Genomic DNA, 23362 nt, shown 5'->3' on the forward strand with positions numbered 1-23362 from the left:
GAGAGAAACGCCGGGCTTTGTGAGCCACACTGAAGTTCAATCTCAGTATGAATTGTGAGGGGGCCCCATTGGAGGGTTTTAAGCAAGAGAGGGAAACTATCCGTCTTCAAAAATTAATTCTAGCAGCTGAGTAGATGAGGAATTCTTGGAGAGAGTTTGGAAGTAGAGATCATTTAGGAGGGGTGTCCGGACGTTAGATGTCCAAGTGCCAGACACTGCGGTCAGCCCCAGCCTAGGTGAGCGGGTCGGGGGAGGACCGCCAGGTGTCTGCTGGTCCAGCTGTTCTCTTCCCGGAGAGCAATGAAGTAAGTTTATTTTGCACATCTTGGGCTTAGAAAGCCAGGGTAGATGTATGAGACTGGAGCTTGGAGGACACACAGTGAGGCGAGAACAAACAGCATTGGAAAAGGTGCTGGAGTATACGAGTACTGACAACCTCCCACTCTTCCCCATTCTGCCAAGGGCTCAGACTGAAACGCGCATGCGCACACCTAGTCCGCGGGCGGCGCCCAGGCTGAAGCTTCCTGAATGCGCGCGCGCTGTGTGGCTGTCGCCATGGAGACGCGTGGGTCTGGTCAAGCCCTCAGCGCCTGGAGCCGCCGGCTGGGCTGCAGCGGGTCTTGGGCTGACCCACGCGCAGTTGGCGGCCCCGCAGGGGCGGATGGACGGCCTCCGTGGGGCCAGGGCGGCGAGGTATGGCGAGGGTGATGAGGATGAGGAAGAGGAGCTAGAGGGCGGCCCTGCGGCCACAAAGGAGTCCACACTGCCTCCCATCTCCAGCTGCGCCCCAGAGCCCAAACGGAAGGGGAAGAAGAAAAAGAAGAAGAGAAAGACTGAGAGGTCAGGCAAGGGAGACGGTAAGAGGAACAGCCAGCTCGGAAGCCTCAGCTCCTGTACCTGAGATTTCTCCCCCTAAACGCCCCCCCCCCCCCCCCGCCAGGTCACCCACCCGCGTCCCTCACAGAGACCCCCATCTACCTGGGGACCAGTTCAGACCAGAAGCAGACACTCACCCGTCCCAGATAGAGGTCCTCCCGCTCCCCACTTACCTGCACCGCGATGCCCCTCCCCTGCTCATAAAGACCATCCATGTGCACAGAAACCCTGCCCCAAAGAGCACAGAGATCTCAAATCCTGCATCGAGAATTCTCAACATCCATGGGGACACTCTACCCCAAACAAAGACACTCCCATACCCAACATTATTCCCAGTCTCCCAGCCCCACACAGCACCTCACCTTTACTAAACGCTCAGCTGAATTGCAATCCTAAACCTCCCTACCTTCCCCACAGAAATCTCAGCCCTCCTACAGAGATCGCCTCATCCTCACAGACTTCCCCCAAGCCAAAGCCACTAAGGCACTAGAGGCAGACACTCCTCACACACAGAAACACAGACTTCTGCCTTCTGTCTAGAGACCCTCCTTGCCTCCTCCTTCCTCAGGGGTAGCTGGCCTCTGGATGTCATGCAGACACCCAGTTAATGCATATGAAGTCGTATCCTCCCTGCACAGACGGTCATCCCCACCACCCGTCCACCAAGGCCAGCCTTCAACTGCACACACACCATCACATCCGTCACTGCTACATACTTTTATAATTCCAAACATCCTCAACAACACCCCTTTATGTCACTATAAGCACCAAATAAAACTAAAGCACAGATACCCCGTCAGGCACACACAGCCACAGCCTACACACACATACAGATACTGTTTCACACTCACATGCAGAGACCCCCCTCCCAAGCTGTTCCTGTACACATACAACTGTATGCATGCAGGCCTCACTCCAGTCTCTCTCAAGGACACATCAGATCCACACACCAGCCGCTGCCACACACCCACGGAACCCCTACATCTCCCTGAACTCTTCTCATAGGACCCCCTGATTTCTTGACAAAGGCACTGAGCACCTATTTTATGGAGAGAGAATAACTGATGTAAAACGCTATCTCCACTGTCACCTGGGTGGTCTCCCTCCAGGCTTTGGCTGTCTGGGGGGGCTCTCGCTGACCCTGGCTCAGCAGCCCTGACCTCTAGTGTGGCTAGTCTTGGGTCCAGTGTCTGTCCCTGGGCCTTTGTGTGCAGAGCTGGCACCCTGGCGAGCTGGAGGCAGAAGGAGTGGCAGCCGGCCCCATGTCAACCTGGAAGTTTGGGGAAGGAAACAATAGGAAGATCACAATTACTTCATCAGGTGGCATCGTAATAAAAAGGCACACAATCAATTCTGGAGGTTAGGTCAAAAAGCCCTCCTTTGGTTTTGTGTCTGCAAAACCAAATTAGGAAAACTTATTGTCTTTTTGGCTTAGCTTCTGACTCTAGAAATTAGAGTGGCACGTACTTCCTACTGTCAGCAGGGGACACCAAATAGTTCTGGGGGAGTAGAAAGGTACAGAAATGTCAAAAGAGCATTTTTTTCTCTTTTTTTTGGGGGGGGGGGAGATTTCCCTCCCCACCAAAAGGAAGGCTAAGCTGATGAAAGAACCACCGCTTATGTGTGTTATATAACTCAGGAATCTTATTCATGTAAAAAAAACAGTACAAGCCACACAGCAGAAGTATTTCCTGGCTTGGCATGATATTACTCTCCACAGTCAGATGCAGGAAGTTTTTCTGTTCTCCATTTCTCCATCATAAAGAAGTCTAGACGGAGGGCGGGGGGCAGAGTCATGGGCGCCTAGAACTGAATGAATCTGGGTGAGCATGTGGAGAGGTGAAGTGAGGGGCAGCATGGCAGAGGAGAGAACAGGGCACTGGGAGTCAGGCCTGCATTCAAAATCCTGGCGCTAAACATACACATGCACGCACGCACGCACGCACACACAAACACACATCCTGGCCCTCCCACCTGCTATATAACATTGGCAAGTTACTGAGACTTTCGGAGCCTGTTTCCTCACCTGGAAAACTGGGCTGATAGCCTGTATCCAGAGGACTGGCTCATAGTAGGTGCTCACCTAAAGCATATGGCAGTGGAGTGCGTCCCAGGCTGGTGGGCGTGGCCACTGAGCCCTCGGTAAGGAGGAGCCTGACTCCCCACCCCCTTACATCTTTGGTGAGCTTGGCATCCTTCCTGAGCAGGACGGGGCCGGCATCACCGCAAACGCTAACACTGCTCATCTGCTCTGCAGATAAACGCCAGAGCCGAAGCCTGAAGCAGCAGCAGCTGTCTTCATCTTTCCACGATGTCCTGAGTCCCGGCAAAGATCCTGGCCCGAGACCAGAACACAGGCAGGACAAAGAGCCAAACCAGCTCGTCCCTTCTTTCTCCTCCTCCGTCCATCTCCCCAACTTTGGCAAATTAGAAGAGAAACTCTCCAACAAGATCAACGAGAGTCTGCGTTGGGATGGAATTCTCGCCGACCCAGAGGCAGAAAAGGAGCGGATCCGCATATACAAACTCAACCGGAGGAAGCGGTACCGGATCTTGGCCCTCAAGGGCATCCACTCTGACCCCTGTGCCGAGGAGACGCCGGAGAACCCAGCCTGTCCCCCCCAGGACAGCACCAACAGCAGGCAGCTGGCGTTAAAAGTCGCCGGCCCTGACGACTTCCTGGGGGCAAGCCTGGCTCCGGGGCCCCCACACTGTGATCTGGCCACTACTCTGCCCGAGTGAAAACCCACCCGTGAGACTGACAAGCTTATCCTGTATCCTTACCGCAAGTTTATGTGTTAGAAAAAGGAGAAGAATAAAAGGAAATCAGACCTACCTCTGCAGGAAGCAGACCGCTGCTGTGTTGTTGATGAGGTCGACCCTCCTGCCACCGCGGTGCCCTCAGGGGCCCGGGACAGCCACCGCTCCTCCACGCACGCAATTTAGCGAACGAGGTCTTTTTCTGCATTTCCTTTTGCTCAGATAAGCTGGCATCTCTTTGTCCTTTCATTTCTCATCACAGTTAGATAACTTGCCGCCTCCCCCCTCCCCCCCCAAAAAAGGGAACGTGTATAGATTCTAGCAATTCTAACTCTTAAACGAATTTCGTGGGTAAAGCTCCAGACACAGCACCCTTCTGTGGGCTCCAGGAAAATGCTGCAAATATCCTGGAGACCTTTCCTATTCATTAAACGCGCTCCCTGCCCTCATGTGGTCTTCAGGACAAGTGAGGCCCAGACGCCATTCCTGGGAGGTTATGCTGAGACGTCGAAAGTGCATATTGCTTCTCTTACAAACACGATCCTCCCGAGTCCCCCCAAATGGCGTTGTAAGCAAAGTTTTGCAAAGGCTCTGCTATGCTACCTGTCCCCGGTTACCGTGCTTCCCTTCCACAAATACCGAGCGAGGGCCACTGCTCTCTTCGTTTGGGTTCCCCCAGAAGCGGACCCTGAGTCGAGGACTCGGGTGCAAGTAGATTATTTGGGAGGTGAAGGAAAGACCGACAGAAACAGGGAAGAAAAGGCAGCCACGCCCTGGCCGGCGTGGCTCAGTGGTTAGAGCATTGGCCCGCACATCGGAGGGTTTGAGGGTTTGATTCCAGGTCAACGGCACACAACTGGGTTGTAGGTCCAATTCCCGACCCCCGGTTGGGGTGTGTGCAGGAGGCAACCCATTGATGTTTCTCTCTCACATCGATGTTTCGCTCTGCCCCCTCTACCTGTTTCCCCCTCTCCCCTCCCTTCCACCCTCTCTCAAAATCAATGGCAAAAACATCCTCCGGTGAGGATTAACACACACACAAAAGACAGCCAATCCAGGGACACTATTTTTGTAAAATTAGTTATTGTTGAAAGTATTACATGTCCCCTTTATTCCATCATTGACCCTCTCCAGCCTGCCCCTCCCCACCCCCCCACCCCAGGCTCTTGCCACCCCATTTTCTGTGTCCATGGGCCAGTCCTTGGTTGATTACTTCCTACCCACCCACACTCCCCCGCCTTCCCTCCGAGTTTTCGCACCATGCTTCCACGTCTCTGGATCCACATATGAGTGCGATCATGTGATACTTGTCTTTCTCTGACGGACTTATTTCACGTAGCGTGATACTCTCCCTCCATGCTGTCTCAAAGGGTAAGAGATTCTTCTTTTTTCCCTGCTGCATAGTATTCCATCGTGTAAATGTACCACAGCTTTTTTATCCACTCATCTACGGATGGGCACTTGGGCTGTTTCCAGATCTTAGCTATTGTCAATTGTGCTGCTATGAACATAGGGGTGCATACATTCTTCCTGGTTGGTATTTTCGGGTTTTTAGGATATATTCCTAGAAGTGGGTTCACTGGGTCAAATGGAATTTCCATATTTAATTTTTTGAGGAAACTCCATACTGTCTTCCATAATGGCCGCACCAGTCCCCAGACACTATTAAACCAACTTCCATGCGGGACAACTGGGGCTTCATCTCACAGGGAAACACTGTCAGGATTAGCTGCCCGCCTTCCGGTAGCTGAGGGTTGGGCCTGGGGTGCTCCTTTCCTGGCCTCCAGCCTGCACACCTGTGGGCCCCTAGACGCTACCTCAGTTATGGGAGAATCACCCTCAGATACAGAGATGCAGACCGAAAGGACCAAGACACGGGGGTGGTCTCTGGGGTAGTATTGGCCACCTGTGTGCAACCCCATGCAGGGCCTGGGAGGGACAGAGTGGAGGCTTAAGACGAGGTCCCTGCCTGCCAAGGAGTTAAAGACATCCAGGATTCTAAACACACACACACACACACAAGACATGTAGGATTCTAAACACACACACACACACACACACACGCACACACGACATGCAGGATTCTAGGAGAGGTTGGAAGTCAATGCAAAACACCATGGACTGCTTACCTGACCTTTAGGCAAAAGTGCTTACCTTGGTCAACGCTGGCAGAGCAGCCCTATCCTCGCCCTTCCTTGAAAGGCCAGCGGCAGAGTTTTCACGTGTCGGCCTTTGTAACCTGGCAACAGACAGGGAAGGGACTTTGGGAAGAGCCCTGTCCTCCCCGGAAAGGAGGTCGGCAGCCACGCCCGCAGGGTCCCTGAAGCCGACGGGAGTGGCCCTCCCTGTGCGGAGGCCTGTGCCGAGCAGGTTGAGGAGGACCTGGGAACTCCAGGGATGAGGACCAGGGCTTGGCGTGGCTCCCTGAGGAAGAGAGAGGGGAGACGCGCACAGGGCCTCGCCCAGCGCCCCAGGCTCAAGGGAAAGACAGCCTGGACGAGACACCAGCTAAACTACCCCAGGTCCCTGACCTACGGCAACTGTGAGATGATGATAAAGTTGTCTTAAGCCACTATGTTTTGGGGTAATTCTGTTACACAGCAGCTAGCATGCCGCGGGCCACCTCCTTCACCTCAGTTGTGCCTCTCGGCCAGCTGCCTCGCCCTTGATCTGAAGAGTGGAAAACCCAAAGCCAACCTGATCGTAAGAAGCCACTTGTCACCAGGCACCACAGACACCCAGGGCCAGTGCTCCCAGGAGCGTTCATTATCTCCAGGAGCGATGCTGCGCCCTGCGCAGGGTGCGGGGGAGGAGCTGCGCCCTGCGGGGGAGGAGCTGCACCCTGCGCAGGGAGGAGCTGTGCCCTGGTGCGCCCTGCGCGGGGAGGAGCTGCACCCTGCGGGGGAGGAGCTGCACCCTGCGCAAGGAGGAGCTGTGCCCTGGTGCGCCCTGGAGGGGGGGGAGCCGTACCCTGTAGGGGGAGGAGCTGCACCCTGCGGCGGAGGAGCTGTGCCCTGGAGGGGGAGGAGCTGCGCCCTGCGGGGGAGGAGCTGTGCCCTGCGGGGGGAGGAGCTGTGCCCTTAGGAAGGAGGAGCTGCACCCTGTGCTGGGAGGAGCTGCACCCTGCGCGGGGAGGAGCTGCTGGCTGCCATGTGCTCGATGGGACCACGTGGTTTCTACTTGCCATGCCTCAGCCCAGAGCTGGACAGAGCTAGTCACATGTATTTTCATGGTATGCGATTTGTGTCCTGCCCCTACATTGTAATTACAATATTTTAGATCATCTCATAAAGTTCTTCTATCTCATTTGTTCCTCACTTGAGTTCCCTCAGAATTATCTCCATTTTATTTTCTTTCTTTTTAAAAAATATATTTTTAATGAATTCAGAGAGGAAGGGAAAGAGAGAGCGAGACATCAATGATAGAGAAGCATTGATGGACTGCCTCCTGTGCGCCCCATTCAGGGATCGAGTCCGCAACCTGGGCATATGCCCTGACGGGGAATCGAACCGTGACCTCGGGGTTCATAGGTCAATACTCAACCATTGAGCCACACCAGCTGGGCTATCTCCATTTTACAGTGTAGGCTTAGCGAGAAGAGGTGACTTACTCAAATCACACAACTTGTAAGAGATCTGCCTTAAGGTCACCAATTGTCCTTTTAGGAAATGTTTATCAAGCAACTGCTCAGTACGATAACGGAGTTCACCGACAGGCTCCGCCTGTCCCCACATGGTGTTAGGCGTTGAACATTCTCGATTCCCTTTCATCGCCACAACGTCTTCGAGGTGGGAGGGTGTGAGAGCCCATTCACACGGGAGGAAAGGGGCTCAGATGGGGGGACTTGCCCAGGGTCACCCAGAAGCTAAGGGCAATGGGTGACTATGCTGTGGCCCCTCCGACCGGCTCTCGCAATCTGCGCCCAGAGTTGAACCACAACAGGAAGAGACAAAGACAGCAACCGGGCTTGTGGCGGGTCAGTGGCTAAGGCAGGTGGGGTGGTGCTGGGAGGAAGAAGTGTTTCTGCGAACTGTGGGGGCAGAGAAGCTTCCTGGGGAGGCAGAAACCTCTCACACGTGGGCTCCAGAGGGCCCTGGGTGGTGGGAAAACACTTTCTCAGGCCTCCTGGCCACACTGTGTACTTGTTCATGGTCAAATCCAGCCTTTAGTAAACTTATCGACACCTCCCCCTCTGATCATCACCGGGAAGGGCTTAGGAAGGGTTCCACCTCCCTCCACATCCCCACTTAATCACAGCCCCCCGCCCAGCACTCTGGCCTGCGACCGCTGCCCAGGCCTCGGCACGGAGGGGCTGCCCAAGGCCTCGCTCAACGTGTGGGCCTGGGGCCAGCAGCACCGACGTGGCCTGGAGCTTGTTAGAAACTCTCCCGTGAGCCAACGCTCAGGCCCCACCCCAGACTTCCTGCATCAGACCCTGCAGTTTAACAAGATCCCTGGGTGACTCACATGCCCATTAACATTTGAGAAGCTGGGGTTGTGGGAGCCGGTTCCCCCCAGGTCTCCGGGTGTCTGTACATCTTGGGAGGGGAGCCACCGCTGGCCCGGGCGGTCTCCTGAGGGATGCCGGTCTGACGCACAGTCTTGGGAGACGGGAGTGCCCCAGAGCTCGGGGCGATTTGCTTACTGCTTGTTACAGAAGATTCCAGTTCTCGGCTCGGAGTTCCTCTGCGGTAACACAACCCCTGTGCCCGGTGCCACCTGGCCCTCTTCACGCCTCTCTCCGGGAGCCGAGGCTGGAACCCAGCACAAACGCCGATGAGACGCTAGCGATTGCTGTGATGAATAAACTGTCCTTTGTCTCTGACCCAAGAGTCTCGTATCTGTAGCAACAGCCACGGAAATGCGGCCGGCTACGCTGCTAAACTGCAAATAGCATCACAACCTGACTCTTCACTGTCCTCCGGCCTCATCCAAGGGACAGACAGACTCTGTTTCTCTACACTTACCTCACCAGAAAGCTGTGCACAGTTCCACACTCAGGTTTTACTTTTCAAGATAGACAGGAAATGTATACTTATCACAGACAAATCAGAAAACACAGATAAGCAAAAAGTATTTGAGAACATGTAATAGTCCCTCCAATCGGAGAGAGCTGTCCTCATCTATTTGGTGTCCAGACTTCTAGTCGTTTTCTTTTTATAATATACTAGAGGCCCAGTGCAAGAAATTCATGCATGAGGGGGGGGGCCTCAGCCCAGACTGCACCCTCTCCAATCTGGGACCCCTTGGGGGATGTCTGACTGCCCACAGGGATTGGGCCTAAACTGGCAGTTGGACATGCCTCTCAGAACCCAGGAACGCTAGCTCCTAACCGCTCGCCTGCCTGGTTGTCCCTAACCACCTCTGCTGGCCTGATCACCCCTAACCACCTCTGCCTGCCTGCCTGATCGCCCCTAACTGCTCCCCTGCCGGCCGGATCGCCCCTAACCACCTCTGCCTTGGCCCTGCAACCACTACCCAGGATTCCCTCCTCCGGCAGGCCGCAGGCACCCGGGATCCGGGCTTCTCTCCCTCTGGAAGGCTGCCGGCGCCTGGGACAGGACACAGGCAGCTTTTCCTTCTCCCGGGCCACAGCCACAGCCGCTAGCACTCAGGACTGCAGGCGGGTGGCTTCACCCGGGCCCGGCTTTGTCAGGAAGGACGTCCGGAAGACGTCCAGTCTAATTAGCATATTACCCTTTTATTAGTATAGTGGTTTTCTTTATCAATTTTAGAGAGGAATGGAGAGGGAGAGAGAGAGATAGAAAGATGATGAGAGAAGATCATTGACTGGCTGCCTCCTGCACTCCCCACACTGGGGATCATGCTTGCAACCGGGGCATGTGCCCTGACCGGGAATCAAACCACGATCGCCTGATTCATAGGTCGACGCTCAACCACTGAGCCATGCCGGCGAGGCACATATGTTGTCTTTTAATGGTTTTCTTGAAAAGACAGCATGGACATCTTTCCAAACCACTAAACAGACACCCACATCATGCTGGGTAATGCTTGCCTAGTGCTTCATTGTACAGACAGTTTATTCAGCCCCCACTTGTGGACATCTATTTGGTTTCCTATTTTTGGCTATTCTAAACAACTTTGCAAGGAACGTCCATATATGCACATTTCAGTGCAATTTTCCAGTGCTTTGGGTACATTCTTGGAATTGAAAATACAAAGCCAAAAGATAATTAAAACAATAAAACACTTACATAGCCTTTAAACTAATCCTGCTCTAAGCAGTTTGCATATATTAACTCATTTAATCCTCACAGCATTTCTATGGAGAAGCTAACTCGCTGCACCCATTGTACAGAGAATTTAAGGGACTCCATGCAAGGTCACCCAGCTAAGACAGGATGGAGCTAGTTTGAACCCAGGTGGTCTGATGCAAGGGGTCTGCCATATGCCACAGCAAAATATGCCACTTTGGCATAAGGATTCTTTTGAGCTGAAGGCGTTTGAGAATCAACAGATGTAGGAAAAGTTATTTGCTTCCCCCTGAATTGTATAAAAGCAGGACATGAATTTCCCTTTGTGAAGGGGGTACAGGTTCCCACCTCCCTCTCCTTGACCAGAATGAGGAGAGCAACTCTGACCACCAGGACAGAGAGCCAGTACCAAGATGAGTTTGCATAAACTGACCTTATTAAAATCACCCTTATCTTCCATTAGATCCCAAAGATGTTTCCTAGTTACTTTCCCACAATTCCTTGGCCCTAGACGCCCAAAACCCCTTTGCTTTGTCTCCTCACTTCCCAATTGATCACACCGTCGTCAAAGTGGTATGTAAGCTCCCAACTCTAACCACCTCTTTGGGTTTTTCCTTCTTTTCTGCGAGGCCCTCATGCACATAAAAATATTAACTTCGATAAAATTGTGTGCCTTTCCTCCTGTTGATGCCTCTTGTCAGTTTAACTCGTCCATAAAATGCTCATGGGTTCTCTGAGCCAACGTGTTTGGAAAATGTTACATACTAGGTTTCCCCGTTTGAAGATTCTTAATGCACATGAACATTAATTAAAGGCTATTTTCCAACAAATACCCAATTCTCCCCCATCCAAGGAGGGAAGGATGGTACCCTGTGCCAGTGATGTTAGGTTTGGTCAGGCAACTTGCTTTGGCCAGTAGAACGTGGGTGGAAGTTGACAGGGCACCAGTGTAGAACGTAAGAGGCATTGTATATTTCTACTTGCTTTTCGGGTATCATTTGAACTCTTCCTTGAGACGAATGTGCCCAGGCAACCTCCCTAGCCTGCTTCAGAGACCAGAGGGGCAAACCTGAACTCAACATCCAGCCTTGGGCGGAACTGCTCAATGGGACCCATGAACTTGTAAGCGAGAAATAACTGCTTACTGCTGTGTGCCACTGCGATTTGTGATGGTTGTCAGGCCACAAAAGCTGGTAATACAAGGGTTCCTAGAAGCCCTTCCATAAACATGATTAGCATTGTTCAACGTTTAACCTCCCCCAAGTCATTTGATCAGATGCCCTTATTTATTCCCTAGAAAGCACAACGGGACATAGTAATGTAAACAAACCACTTGGTGGTGATTATACGCTACAAGCATTAGGATTTTTAAAAAAGACTTTAAATTGATTTTTACAGAGAGAGGAACAGAGAGGGGGAGAGAGAAACATCGATGTGAGAGAAATACATTGATCGGCTGCCTCCTGCACTCCCCGCAACCGGGATCGAGTGGCAACCCAGGCATGTTGGGAATCAAACTGGCAACCTTTCGGAACATGGGACGATGCCCAACCAACTGAGCCACACCGGCCAGGGCTAAAAGTATTAGTATTTAATTTTGAAAAGAGGCATTTCTTGCCATAGGATTCATTACTTAATCCATAGAATCATTCACTTTTTAAATTTCTAGGAAGTATACCAAAAGCCTTCCTAAGATTTATCATTATTAATTACTATAGGCCTGGTTCACGAAATTTGTGCACAGGGTGGGAGGGTCCCTCAGCCCAGGCTGCACCCTCTCCAATCCAGGACCCCTTGGGGGCAGTCGGACATCCCTCTTGCAATCCGGGACCGCTGGCTCCTAACCGCTCTCCTGCATGCCTGCCTGATTACCCCTAACCACCACCTCTGCTGCCAGCCTGATTGCCCCTAACTGCTCTCCCTGCTGGCCTGACCGCCCCTAACTGCTCTCCCTGCCAACCTGATCACTCCTAACTACCTCTGCCTTGGCACCCGCTTTGTCTGGAAGAAATGTCCGGTTTAATTAGCATATTACCCTTTTAATAGTATAGATACCTACTACTTCTTCTCTTGAGGTCATCAGCTTAATCTGATATACTTAGAAAGGTATTTTTTTAAGGGAAAATTATATAAACTAACATTATTAGTTTCAATACACTTTTGCCTCTCTCTCTACACACACCACACCACATACAATTATTACGTTAATATCTTACACACAGTAAACATTTTTTCCAACAAAACCTTGAAACTGCTGATTAGCACTTTTGTTTTATGGAAAATTTACACCATATGTATAACCTAATTGGCAATATTAGGCCTCACTGTCATCCCAATCAGCCAAGTTAGACTTAATTTCTGTTAAAAAGAGATTGGCTTAAAAAAAAGTTATAGGATTTGTAATATGTATTCCTGGGACATCTTTCTTTCTTTCACATTATTTTATTTTTTTAAAAATTTATCTTTGTTGTTGAAAGTATTACAGACGTCCCCCTCTTTTCCCCTACTGACCCCCTCCACCCTACATTCAATGCCCTGGGACATATTTCTTTCTGAGTCGTAACTTAAAGACTGACAGATAAGGCACAGAGCCTTGCGATGAATGTGATGCTTGAATGAAATTAAGATGCCGTCACTTTCAGTATTTCTTATCGATCCTCTCTTTGCTTGGCCCCAAGGGACCTTCCCTCAGGGAGGACATTAGTCTGAGATTGGAGAGATGTGGGCATTACATGAAAAGCGTTACCACTCCAACTGCCGCCCTTCAGGAGAAATTGGAAGTGAGGGCTTCCCTTGCTTCTGCCACCATTCTTCATCCTTGACAAAATCATGGCAGGACGTTGGCAGACATGAATACCTACCGTGGGGTCCTGGTACCCAGACACGTAGGTTTGTACTGTTCTCTTGTCTAGTACCTACAGGTTTTACGATACCAGAGGATCACCCCAATAAAATTAAAGATGGTCGGCCTTGCTGGAATGGCTCAGAGGTTGAGCGTCGACCTATGAGCCAGGAGGTCAGGGTTCAGTTTCTGGTCCGGGCACATGCTTGGATTGTGGGCTTGATCTCCAGTAGGGGGCATGCAGGAGGCAGCCAATCAATGATTCTCTTTCATCATTGATGTTTCTATCTCTATCCCTCTCCCTTCTTCTCTGAAATCAATAAAAATATATATTTTTAAAAAGATGGTTAAACTAAGACATGTATTTCTTCTGCAAAGTAGGAGAAGGGCCATTTGAAAGGGGAGGTGGGAAGGGAGGACCGGCCTTCCATCATTCACAGCCACATTTTCAGGGCAGATGGGTCTTAGGAAAGAGTCTGGGAGCAAATTCCTCAAAACCATCCGTGCCCAGGGGCCCCTTGAGAATCTTGTAGCCCCAAGGAAGGAAAGGCATATTCCAGACAGAAATATTCTATTAAATTACAATAATCTCCTAAAAAATGTTAAAGACAAAGAGCTGTTTTTCTCATTTTTCTTAACCAAAACATTATAATTTTACTTTAAAAAGGAGAAGCGTCTCTAAGGTTTTTTTTAAAAGATAATTTATTGTTAAATGAAGAAGTCACCAAGCGAAATGGAGGGGGACAGAGGTCAAAGATAAATTTAAAAAACAGCTTCTGTCCAATGCTGCCCTGGGTTTCCTAAGGTTAGAAACAGGAAAGCGTCCAATGGCCAGGCCATCGCTCTTTCTTAAAAGGTCATGAAAATAAAACAACTTCTCTTCTGAAAACACCAATCATCCTTCTTACATGAAAGCCATCACTCAAGAGCCTGAGGAAAGACGTTGATTCATAAGGAAACGGCGTCTCCCAGGTGCACCCAGGAATGTTTGGTTTGAATGAGTGAGTTTTAGGAAGCGCTGCTTCCGCCTTGCAAACCAATGGGAATCCACCATCCACCGGCGTCATTCATCCGCCCGAGTGTCCCACTGCGTCTTCTCGTGATTGCTTTTCTGCTATGTTCAGCCAAGCAGGTTTGAAGGGAAAGGATTAGGAAGAACTCAAGTCGGTTCCCTAGTGAATAACTTAAAAGAAAACCTGCTTGTCCATTTGCATTACACATTCACAACCGCTCACTTCTACTTACTTTCCAGATATCATTCCGATTCTCTCCCCACCTAGAATGACTTGCCTGAACTTAACCCAATGCCCCTAAAACGAAATCCCACGTGGACATCTCGGCACGGGGCTGTGCCTACGGCCCTGCTCTCCAGCCCGTCTCTCCTGACGGGCTGCCCACGACGGCGTCCTGAGCTCACTCAAGTTGTCCCCATGGGGCTGGAGCAAAGCCTTGGGAATTCTCTTAACATAATTTAAAAATCACATTGACCATGTGTCTTACATGATAGGACTATGGAATTGGAGTGAAAAATCCACGCTTCTCATAAATGCCATGACATTTGCTTTTCCAAACACAGGAAGCATTTGTTGCTCGGCGTGACTAAGGAGACTGTAGGACCCCAGAGGGGACACCCCCCCTCCCCTGACCCCATCTTGGCAACCTCAAGAAGGTCCTGCCCCCTGCAGGCTCCACAGGCGAGGGGGCACGGGATGCTTGCAACCAGCTAGGAGCACCACCGACCACACATGGTTAAGCATGAAGAGGACACCAGACAATTTGGCTGGATAGGCCTCCCAGGACTTTAAATGGGTGTGATCATCATCTCACCCGCTCACACCTGCTCTCCTCAGAACAGAAGTCCCTGCTGTGGCTCCAGGTGCCCACACAGCTATCAATTCTGCTTGCAGGGCCGATGGACAAAGCCCTCAGCAGAGACAGCGGGAGCCCAAGCTAACAGAGCTCTGTAGCCCTCAGGCACTTGACAATTCGGATGTAGTCAGAGGAAATAGTCAGGGTTTGTTCTTTCCAGCACCGGGAGAGAAAAAGCCATCTGCCGCTTTCTTCGCTCAGAAACCTCAGGGATTGGCAGGAAGAAGGAAGGGTTGGGTGAGGCGGGGCGGGCAGGGGTGAAGGCAGAGGCAGCCTGGCCCCCTGCACCCTCCTGGCCCAGCCACCGCCCTTGCTTCTGAGGCCAGTTCAGCTGAATTCACCAAGTTTCTTCAGTTCACACTCAGTGCTGTGTCCCTTACACTAAAATGAACGCTTAAGGGAATGGAACCGTCACAACAGCACCCAGGCCCAGGTTTTGGAGTTGGACTTGGGGCATCAGGCCCTACTTTGACTTCACCTTTTGCTTCACAGGAGGCGGGGGGCGGTGGGGGTCGGAGGGGGTGTCCTTGCTTTCGGCTTAGACCTAAGGCACTGGCAGAATTCCTCTCCGATGTGGACACAGTGGAGGCCTAGAGCAGCTGACCCAGGGGCCCTGGGGGGGGGGGCGGGGGGGCACCCATCCTGATGGACCAGATCACCAGAAACATACATATCTGCCCCCAGGTGGGGTCAGGTCCTGGGTGAAGCCCCCTGGTGGAGTCCCCAAAAGCCTTTCTCCTAAGCACTCTTTTCAAATGCCGCTTCTCTCTGCTATGCTTTGCCTTGTGAAAAAATAGGGAAGTATTTGGGAGCCCCAAATACACAAGCCTGTGGCGACGTCACCAGATGCCAAGGGTGCGAGGCGCTTTGCCAGGGCCTGGGCTCAGGAGTGACCAGAGGGACCGGGGCGAAGCCCCTGCCTCCAGACTCCGCCATCGTCCACCTGGCCCAGCGGAGGAGGTGAACGCAGGACGAGCCTTCCCTTTCTTTTAAAAAAATTAATTCTTATTCTGCGGTTTGGGGCTTTTTGATGTCGTGAAAAAGACTGAGAGAATCCCAGGCTTTGGGGTTAGCAGGGAAGAGAAGTGGGAATGGAAAGAGAAAATGGCATGGACTCGGCTCGGCACAGATTGGGCCCACACGGGCGTCCCAGGCCCGGAGTGAGCGCCACTTCGCTTCGCCGCCGCGAGGGCCGGGGCTGAAACCCCTCCACACTCGCTGCTTCCATCCGAGGCCTTCTCCTCCTCTTTCTCAGACCCACAGTCCCCCGGAGAGGCGCGCCCCTCCCTGGTTCACACCGTCGCTCTAGTCGTCTCTCTATGTTCTCATCAGATTGAGACTCTGGGGGAAAATGCACAGCAGCAAACTAGAAAAGACACTCCTTTTCAAAACAAAGCATTTTAAAAAACCAAATTCTCTCGATCACTCTAAGATGCCGTGACACATTTTTTTCTTCCCCAGGCCGGGCTTAGAGGTGTCTCTAGGTTAGATTCCTCTGGGGGCACGAGTGAGACTGGAGGGCAGCGGGGCCGCGGAGACCAGGGCGGAGACCAGGGCGGTGACCAGGGCGGAGACCAGGGCGGTGACCAGGGCGGTGACCAGGGTGGAGACCAGGGCAGAGACCAGGGCAGCGGAGGAGCTGGCCCGCCCCGGCAGCCTGTTGAGTCAGCACTCGTCCGAGAGGTAATCCCCGCCGCCGCCCGGGAACTCGGAGGCCTCGAGCTCCACGCTGGACAGGAACCGCCTCAGCGTCTTGCGGCAGTTGTAATCCAGGGTGGTGGTGTAGACGGTTTTGGGGCACTTGGGGTAGACGATGGTGGTGCTGAGGAAGCGGGTGGCCTTGTGGCGGGGCTCGAAGCGCAGCTCGGCCTTGTAGCTGCGCCACGTGCAGTTGGGGATGCAGGTGACCGTCTGGCTGCAGGAGGCCACGGCCAGGCCCAGGGGCAGGCGGACGTCGTCGATGAAGTGCCGGTCTGAGTCGTACTTGACCGAGGAGGTGTACCTGGGCGGGAGACGGAAGGCAGCACGGTGAGCCCTCTGAGCTAGGGGCACTGGAGTCCCCGCTGAGACCGTGAACCTCCCGCAGGTGCACACCTTCAGATGTGGCTGCTCTAGCCAGAAGCATCAGAGTTAGTGCAGCACTTACTGTGCGGTGCTATGGGAAGCACTCTACTTCCAGGGTCTAATTTAATCGTCCCAACAGCCCTGGGAGAGGAAACGGACGTGCAGAGGTCAAGGTCACAGTGGGAGGAAGCAGTGGGGGCTGGTGTTTAAATGCAGGCGCAGGATTCCAGAGTTTACCGGGCACTCACTGCTTCTCGCTGTAGGCAGCGCCCCCTTCCTTAAGCCATGAGAGCTCGGTCACGTTACTGACCTGAACTTTTCCAAGGCTCAGTTACCTTTTTTCTGTACAAAGTACCCAATAAGAACTGGGCAGAATGTTAACACAGCAAGTGCTGCGGGTGGTAATCTATATATATAAAAGCCTAAGCAGCCTTTACCGCAGAACGACCGGAACGACCGGTCGCTATGACCCGCACTGAGCAGGCAGGCAGGCAAGGGGTTAGGAGCGAGCAGGCAGGCAGGCAAGCGGGTAGGAGCAAATGGTCCCAGATTGTGAGAGGGGTGTGTCCGACTGCCGATGTCCGACTGCAGGGATCAGGCCTAAACTGGCAGTCAGACATCCCCTGAGGGGTCCCAGATTGCAAGAGGGTGTAAGCTGGGCTGAGGGACACCCCCCCCCCACACACACACACACTTATGCATGAATTCGAGCACTGGGCCTCTAGTTACTACATAACAGCGTGAGTTCTACCGCTACACCACGGTGAACAGTTTTGCTACCCCCTAAAGTGATCAATTAGCTCTTTAGAGAGAGGATGAAGGAACCCAGAAATCTTAGATGCTGCTTTTGAATGCTTGCTGATACTAATACCTGTGCCCTTTAGCCTTCAAGCTGGCCAATTACAATCAAAGCCAATTACAATAGGTTTTTTTAAAAAAATATGTTTTTATTGATTTTATTTTAGAGAGAGAGGAAGGGAAAAGGAAAGAGAGAGGAACATCGATCAGTTGCCTCCCACACATATCTGACCAGGGATCGAACCTGAAACCTGAGTATGTGCCCTGACCAGGAATCGAACCTGCAAACTTTCGTTACATGGGGTGACGCTCAACCAACTGAGCATCGGCCAGGGCACCCATTACAATCTCGACTGCCATAAAATAAACAAACATCAATATTCCTCAGCAGCTACTTTATTTTTTCTTAAGTCTTTCTTTGGTAATTCGGGAGGTAAATCTTTTTTAATATAAGCGAAGCATGAGTTCATTTTCCTGTAGAATTTATTATAGCTTCATATGTACTGAAATATACATGAGCATCACACACAGACACATCTAACAGCATTGCGCGCCCCTTCCTTCGCCCTGTGTCAGGGAGTAAGAATCAGCATTCTTCCCAGTGAGCGGGAGGGACACGCCCATTCTCCCCGGGCGAGTAGGTAAGAGGCTGGTGAAAGCTAATGTCATGAAGTCATGTCCTCATTTTGTTCAAAATACAAGCTCTGCAGGAATAAAGGGCTGAACTGCTCACCTCCAAAGTGGTGAGCCTCCTTTGTTCCACGTCAAAGGGCCCTTTGTGTTAAGGCAACTGAAACTCTAGCTATAAAACCACCGGTTCCCAAAAGTAAAATTCCTTTCTCTAAAAAGACAGATCTTGAACAGAGCCTCTCAGTGAATCTGCCCCCAGATAATCCTGGATGAGATAAAGTCCCAAAGGGCGGGTGGTGCTGTCCCAGTGAAATTATAACCTAAAACAGGGCGACAGCACCTTGAAGCAGGGTTGGGAGGTGGGGGAGGGGGGGAGTGGGGACCAGCTCTTGGAAAGAGGAACTAGTTTATTAGAAAACTTTAAACCTCTGATGGCCATGACATATGAGGTTCAAAAAGCAAGTTGCAGGACTTTATGTGTAACATGATCGTGTTTTTACTTTAAAAAGTGTGTCCATATATTTAACTCGTTAGAATGCAGAAAAAAATCTGAAAGAGTGCCCACCAAACTATGACTAGTCTTTGTTTTGTTTTTTATAGAGAGGAAGGGGGGGGGGAGGGAGGGAGGGAGGGAGGGAGAGAGGGGGGGAGAGAAACATCGATATAAGAAGGGCACACAGATCGGCTGCCTCCTGCACATGCCCTGACCAGAGATGGAACCTGCAACCTGGGTATGTGCCCTGACCAGGAATTGAACCCACCACCTCTAGGTGTACAGGGCCATGTTCCAACCAACTGAGCCACATGGGCCAGGACTGATTAACTAATTTTTTAAAAAATAATCATTAATTTCTGGAATAAAAAGTGAAAAATTTAACAATGAATTGAACTCGGCGCCCGCTATATTTACCTTACTTCCGTCGGTGGTAAAGGGTCAAACTCCACTCCTTCGCCGAAGGACAGGGGGCAGAGCCTCGGTGCGCAGGCGGAGGCCGGAGGGGTGGGGAGCGAGGCCGGATTCTGGGAGGATGGAGAACACAGTCAGACCGCAGGCCAGGCTGATACACCCCCACAGCCGGTCCTGGCTCTGAGCCTGCAGCTGAGGGCCCAACTGTGCCTGTGTCCCCCCTCCTGGGAATGATGCCAGAGAAGGTCTGACTCAGCATGGAAAGAGCAATGGACATTTCAGACTTTTTTCCCTGCCAAGGGAGCCCAGAGGTCTGGGTTCGAGTCCCAGGTCTACCAGGAATGGCTGTGTGCCCCCACACGAGTCACACCACACGCCCTCTGAGACCTTATCTGCACACGACGGGGCGCCCCCTTCCACGCTGAGGTTCCGTGAAAGGCTGAAAAGAGGAACAGACCAGGGGCTGCCGCGCCGTCCCACAGCAAGGCGGTCAGGAAACCTCGGTCAACTGGGGCTCCGCTAACCAGAACCCTCAATTATGTGCCCCCAACCCTGTCATTGTCTCGGCAACACTTTAGAAAAGGCCAAAACAAAATCCTCCTACCAGGGGTTGTTTGCCCTGCAGATTCAGTACCACGTCCTCCACCTCCCTGCCCTGGGAGAGCCACACCCCACCAGATGGAGGACCTGCACCCTCCCTGGCCGATGAACGCCCCAAAGTTCTCTCTGTCACTGTCCACTCTCCAGACACTCAGAGAGCCAGAGCAAGCATGCCCGGAGGGTCCTGGCTTCCCGTCTGGTCAGAGCTTCGGACTTTCTGACTCATCGAGCAGCCTAGGAAGACAGTTCCATCCTAGACACAGGTGCCCGCCGCCACCGGACTTGACCGGGGCCCATGTTACCTGGGCAGCAGAGGGCAGCCCTTTGGGTTCCCGGGTTTACCGGGGAATCTGTCATTGTCTTTGCCTAATTTGAGAGAAGGATCCACACTGGCCGGGGTGTGGAGGAGGCAGCCCCAGCCCCACATCTTCCAGGGCAGAGAAGGAAGCAGACACGTCTGGAAGGTTGGCTCTAAGACACTGATCGCGTTACCAGGACAAGGTGTCACTGGACGTGTAGGTTGGAAATACAGAAGCCCAAGGGGTCAGGATAGGTCAGGGGGAGGGGCAGGCCCTGAGGGTCCGGCACCTGAACGTGGGTGGGAGTTAATGACCCCGCTGGGGAGGGAACCAAGTGGGCGGGGGGAGGGGGGCGTTGGCTGCTGCAGAGCTTTTGGATCCAGCCCCCAAGTCCTGACAGTGGGCCCTGCTCTGCCCCCAGCTCTCTGGCTGGCAGACATTCCCCAACCTCAGCGGCACCTTCCAGACAGTCCTGGGCTGCAGGACGACACAGCCACAGGAGCGGGCAGGTGACGCTCCAACACACACACACAGCCTGCTCTCAGCACTCAGTTCTCTTCCTCTGCCTTCTCTGCTCCCTCATCCCTGCCCACCCAACTCGCTGAGCACACACACCTTGCTCCAGGTGCAGGCTGGGGGTGGGCCAGGGCAGCGGGGGTTATAACAAACACATGGACAAGGTGCCACCAGGGACCGGGGACTAAGCCACACACTCCAGCATGAATCTGGGAAGCACCAAGGAAGACTTCCCAGAGGAGGTGACGAGTTGGGCATTGAAGGGGTGCCAGCAGGACTTTGACGGGTGGAAAAGCTGAGTGGGTGCTGAGAGCAGAAGAGGATGGGCTTGGAGAGAAAGGCAAGCCAAGTGGGGGGAGCAGCAGCAGAGGTGACAGGCTGAGGCCAGGGGATGGGGACGATGAGGCTAGGAGGGGCCAGATCTCGGGGCTTCCGAAGGCCACGCTGAAGCTAGTGCTGGCTTCGTATGGAGACCAGAGAATGCACTGGTGTCCATGGAGAGACAGGGTCAGCGGGTCTCGAATGCCATGCACTATCTAAGTGTGTGGCTACCACCCCCGGGGGTGTGGGTGGGGGGTGGGGAGGGCTGGGGTGAGAGCCGCTCTGAGCTTTGCCTGCAGGAGGATGTGGCCTCCCTGAGCCCTAGGTAAAGGCAATAACCACCACCACCTGAGCGACTGCTGGGGCAAGAGAGACTCCGTGTTTTTCTTTCAATAAAAAAAGTAAAAGAAAATAAAAGGACTCATTTTTTAAAGTTCCCTCCCACCTAAAGGCCTCCCACCCATCATGTGCCAGGCAAGGGCTGTTAGGTGGCAGGACAAGGGGGACCACAGGAGGCCAGAGGCTCGCGGGGTGACCCTTCTCAAAACGTCCCTCCAGGGCCAGGAACATTCCCCAAAGGCGGGCCCCACGTGCCCTGTGAATCGGGGAGCTGGGAGCCGGAGCACAGCCCTCTCCCCAAGACCAGCCGGAGGGGAAGACCCTTGGGAGCCAACGTCTGCAGCGGCAAAGCGGTCCGGCGAGACTGGGGTTCCCTCTCGGTGTCCCGGGACCCCCTCCAGCCCGGCTGGGGCAAGAACGCGGCCCACTCCCGCCCCAGCCGCAGCCAGGCAGCCTCGGGGGGCCGCCACCCCGAAGGGAGGAGGCGGCGGCTCGCCTCTCCCGGGGCTCCCGCGCCTCCCAGGCGATGACAATTTTCCAGCCACCGGCTCCAGCTGGCCGGGCGCTCGCAGCTCTCCCGCCCCGGCTCCCAGCTCTGGCCACGCCGTCCCGACGGGCGGGTGGCGGCGCCGACAGCGCGCCCCGAAAGGAGCCGCAGGACCGGCCGGTGGTCTCCTGGGGCCCGGCTGCGGGTGGGACGGGGAGGGAAAAGGCCCGAAGGGTGCCACTCACCGGGACCGCGGGGGTCGCCGCCACGTCGGGCTCCAGCGCTCCGGGCGCCGGGGCGCGCTCCCCGCCGCCGCCGCCGCCCCCGGCCGCCGCGAGCCCCCAGTGGCTGGGGCTGGGGCTGGGGGGCAGCCCCGAGTCCGGGCTGTCCAGGACGCCGTCGCCCTTCTTCTTCGTGTCCACGAGCTCGGGCACATCCTGCAGGTTCAGCCGGCCCACCATGGCTGTGCGCGCGGCGGCGCCCGGAGGGGCCGCGGACGAGCGAGGGGCGCAGACGCGGGCCGGGGCCGCTGCCCGCCCGCCGACCGGGTCTGGCCGTAGCCGCGCCCGGGCCCGCCTCCGCCCTCCGCCCCGCCCCGCCCCGCCCGCCGGGCCGCCCCGCACCGCGGAGCCGCGAGGCCGGGCGCCAGGGGCCGCTGCGCTCCCGCGGAGAGCCGCCCGCGCCCGCCGCCCGCCGCCCAGCCCGCCCCGAGCGCGGGTCCCAGCGCGGGGGCCCCGTCCGGCCCCACGACCCGGCCCCCGCGCCGCTGCAGGTGGACGCGAGACCCCACTGGCCCCGGGATCTCTCCCCTGACCCCTGTCCCCTCGCCCTGCCCCAGCGGGCCCGGCGGGAGCCGATGCCTCCAGCCAGGCGGTCTGGGGGAGCCGGAGCAGAGCCGCCTGCAGAGGCGCGGGGAGCCGCCGAACCCAGCGAGCAAACAACTGGAAATTATTAATAGTTAATGCACTTCGTATGGCTCTCGCCGCCTCTTGGCTCAGCAGGGCGGGCTCTGGGGCGTCTCTGGCTCTGGTTTCTGCCCCGCAGGAGAAGGGGGCCTGCTCCCTTGATCCTCGGGGGACGCCCGCGGGGACACATCACTCCCTGGCCGGACGCTCAGATGAACAAACGGTGGCCACACCTGGCGGCCTGGGACCTCCGTGGTGACCGAGCTCCGCAGGCTCCCCGGGAGCTGTTTGAGGGGCCGTGGGCTCTCTAGTGAGGCCCCAGCTCTTCACTCATAGGAGTTCCCCTCTAAAACCCAGCCGGGGCGGGGAGGGGGGTCTCCCCTCCTTTTTATTCAACAGAAAGACCCTATCTGAGTGGGCACTCGTTCCAGTAGCTGCCAGCTGTAGACCTGGCTGTCCTCAAACCCACTGCTGTTTCTCACAGAGACCTCCACGGCGAGCAGTAAGGATAGGAAGTCCCCACCCTCGCCGGCCCCACGCCCCCTAACCTGGGGTTTTGATGTGTGTTCAGCGCACAGCCTCAAGCTGGAGCTATGCCCAGACCTAGCCTGCAGGTGCCAACTCTAAAGAGAAGTCGCGCCCGGGGTTGGGGGACTTCCGGGCTAGATAAGAGGTGGGCTCTGTGCAGGCCCCACGTGGGCAGCCTCGTCTGTGGCCTGCAGAAACAAAGGGTGCTTGTCCTGCTTGCAGCCTGTTAAAGTTAGCCTTTGAGCAGGTAGATGTTGAGGTCTGTTGGCGAAGTGGGGCCCCCTACACTCCCCACTCGTCATTTTCAGGTAAGAAAACAGAGAAGGGACTTACTTGCTTTGCTCCAAATCATACAGTTGGTACAAGGCGGCTTGCCTCGGGTCATCCCCTCCGCAGAGATAAAACC

At 54.2% G+C, this 23362-nt stretch overlaps 2 protein-coding genes across 4 annotated transcripts; one reads left to right on the forward strand and one right to left on the reverse strand.

Moving 5' to 3' along the window:
• The first annotated feature begins 555 nt into the window (after positions 1-555).
• LIAT1 (ligand of ATE1) lies at positions 556-3702 on the forward strand. Its single transcript, XM_059668250.1, is given in 3 exon segments — positions 556-644; positions 646-857; positions 3134-3702. Coding segments are annotated over 3 exon segments (786 nt in total). The 3' UTR covers positions 3619-3702.
• Positions 3703-15556: 11854 nt separating this feature from the next.
• On the reverse strand, positions 15557-22104 carry RFLNB (refilin B). Of its 3 annotated transcripts, none has more exons than XM_059669202.1 (4): positions 21769-22104; positions 18965-19074; positions 16194-16564; positions 15557-16120 (listed from the first exon to the last, which is right to left on the reverse strand). In XM_059669202.1, the coding sequence occupies exons 1-3, from the start codon at positions 21982-21984 to the stop codon at positions 16228-16230; spliced, it is 663 nt and encodes a 220-aa protein (XP_059525185.1). In that variant the 5' UTR covers positions 21985-22104; the 3' UTR covers positions 15557-16120; positions 16194-16227. The 3 variants fall into 3 exon arrangements, with proteins under 3 accessions (XP_059525185.1, XP_059525184.1, XP_059525183.1); XM_059669201.1 differs by having other exon boundaries at positions 15557-16144; XM_059669200.1 differs by having other exon boundaries at positions 15557-16564.
• Positions 22105-23362: the final 1258 nt, after the last annotated feature.

Source organism: Myotis daubentonii, chromosome 16 (assembly GCF_963259705.1).
Source record: "Myotis daubentonii chromosome 16, mMyoDau2.1, whole genome shotgun sequence".
Taxonomy (NCBI): Eukaryota; Metazoa; Chordata; class Mammalia; order Chiroptera; family Vespertilionidae; genus Myotis; species Myotis daubentonii.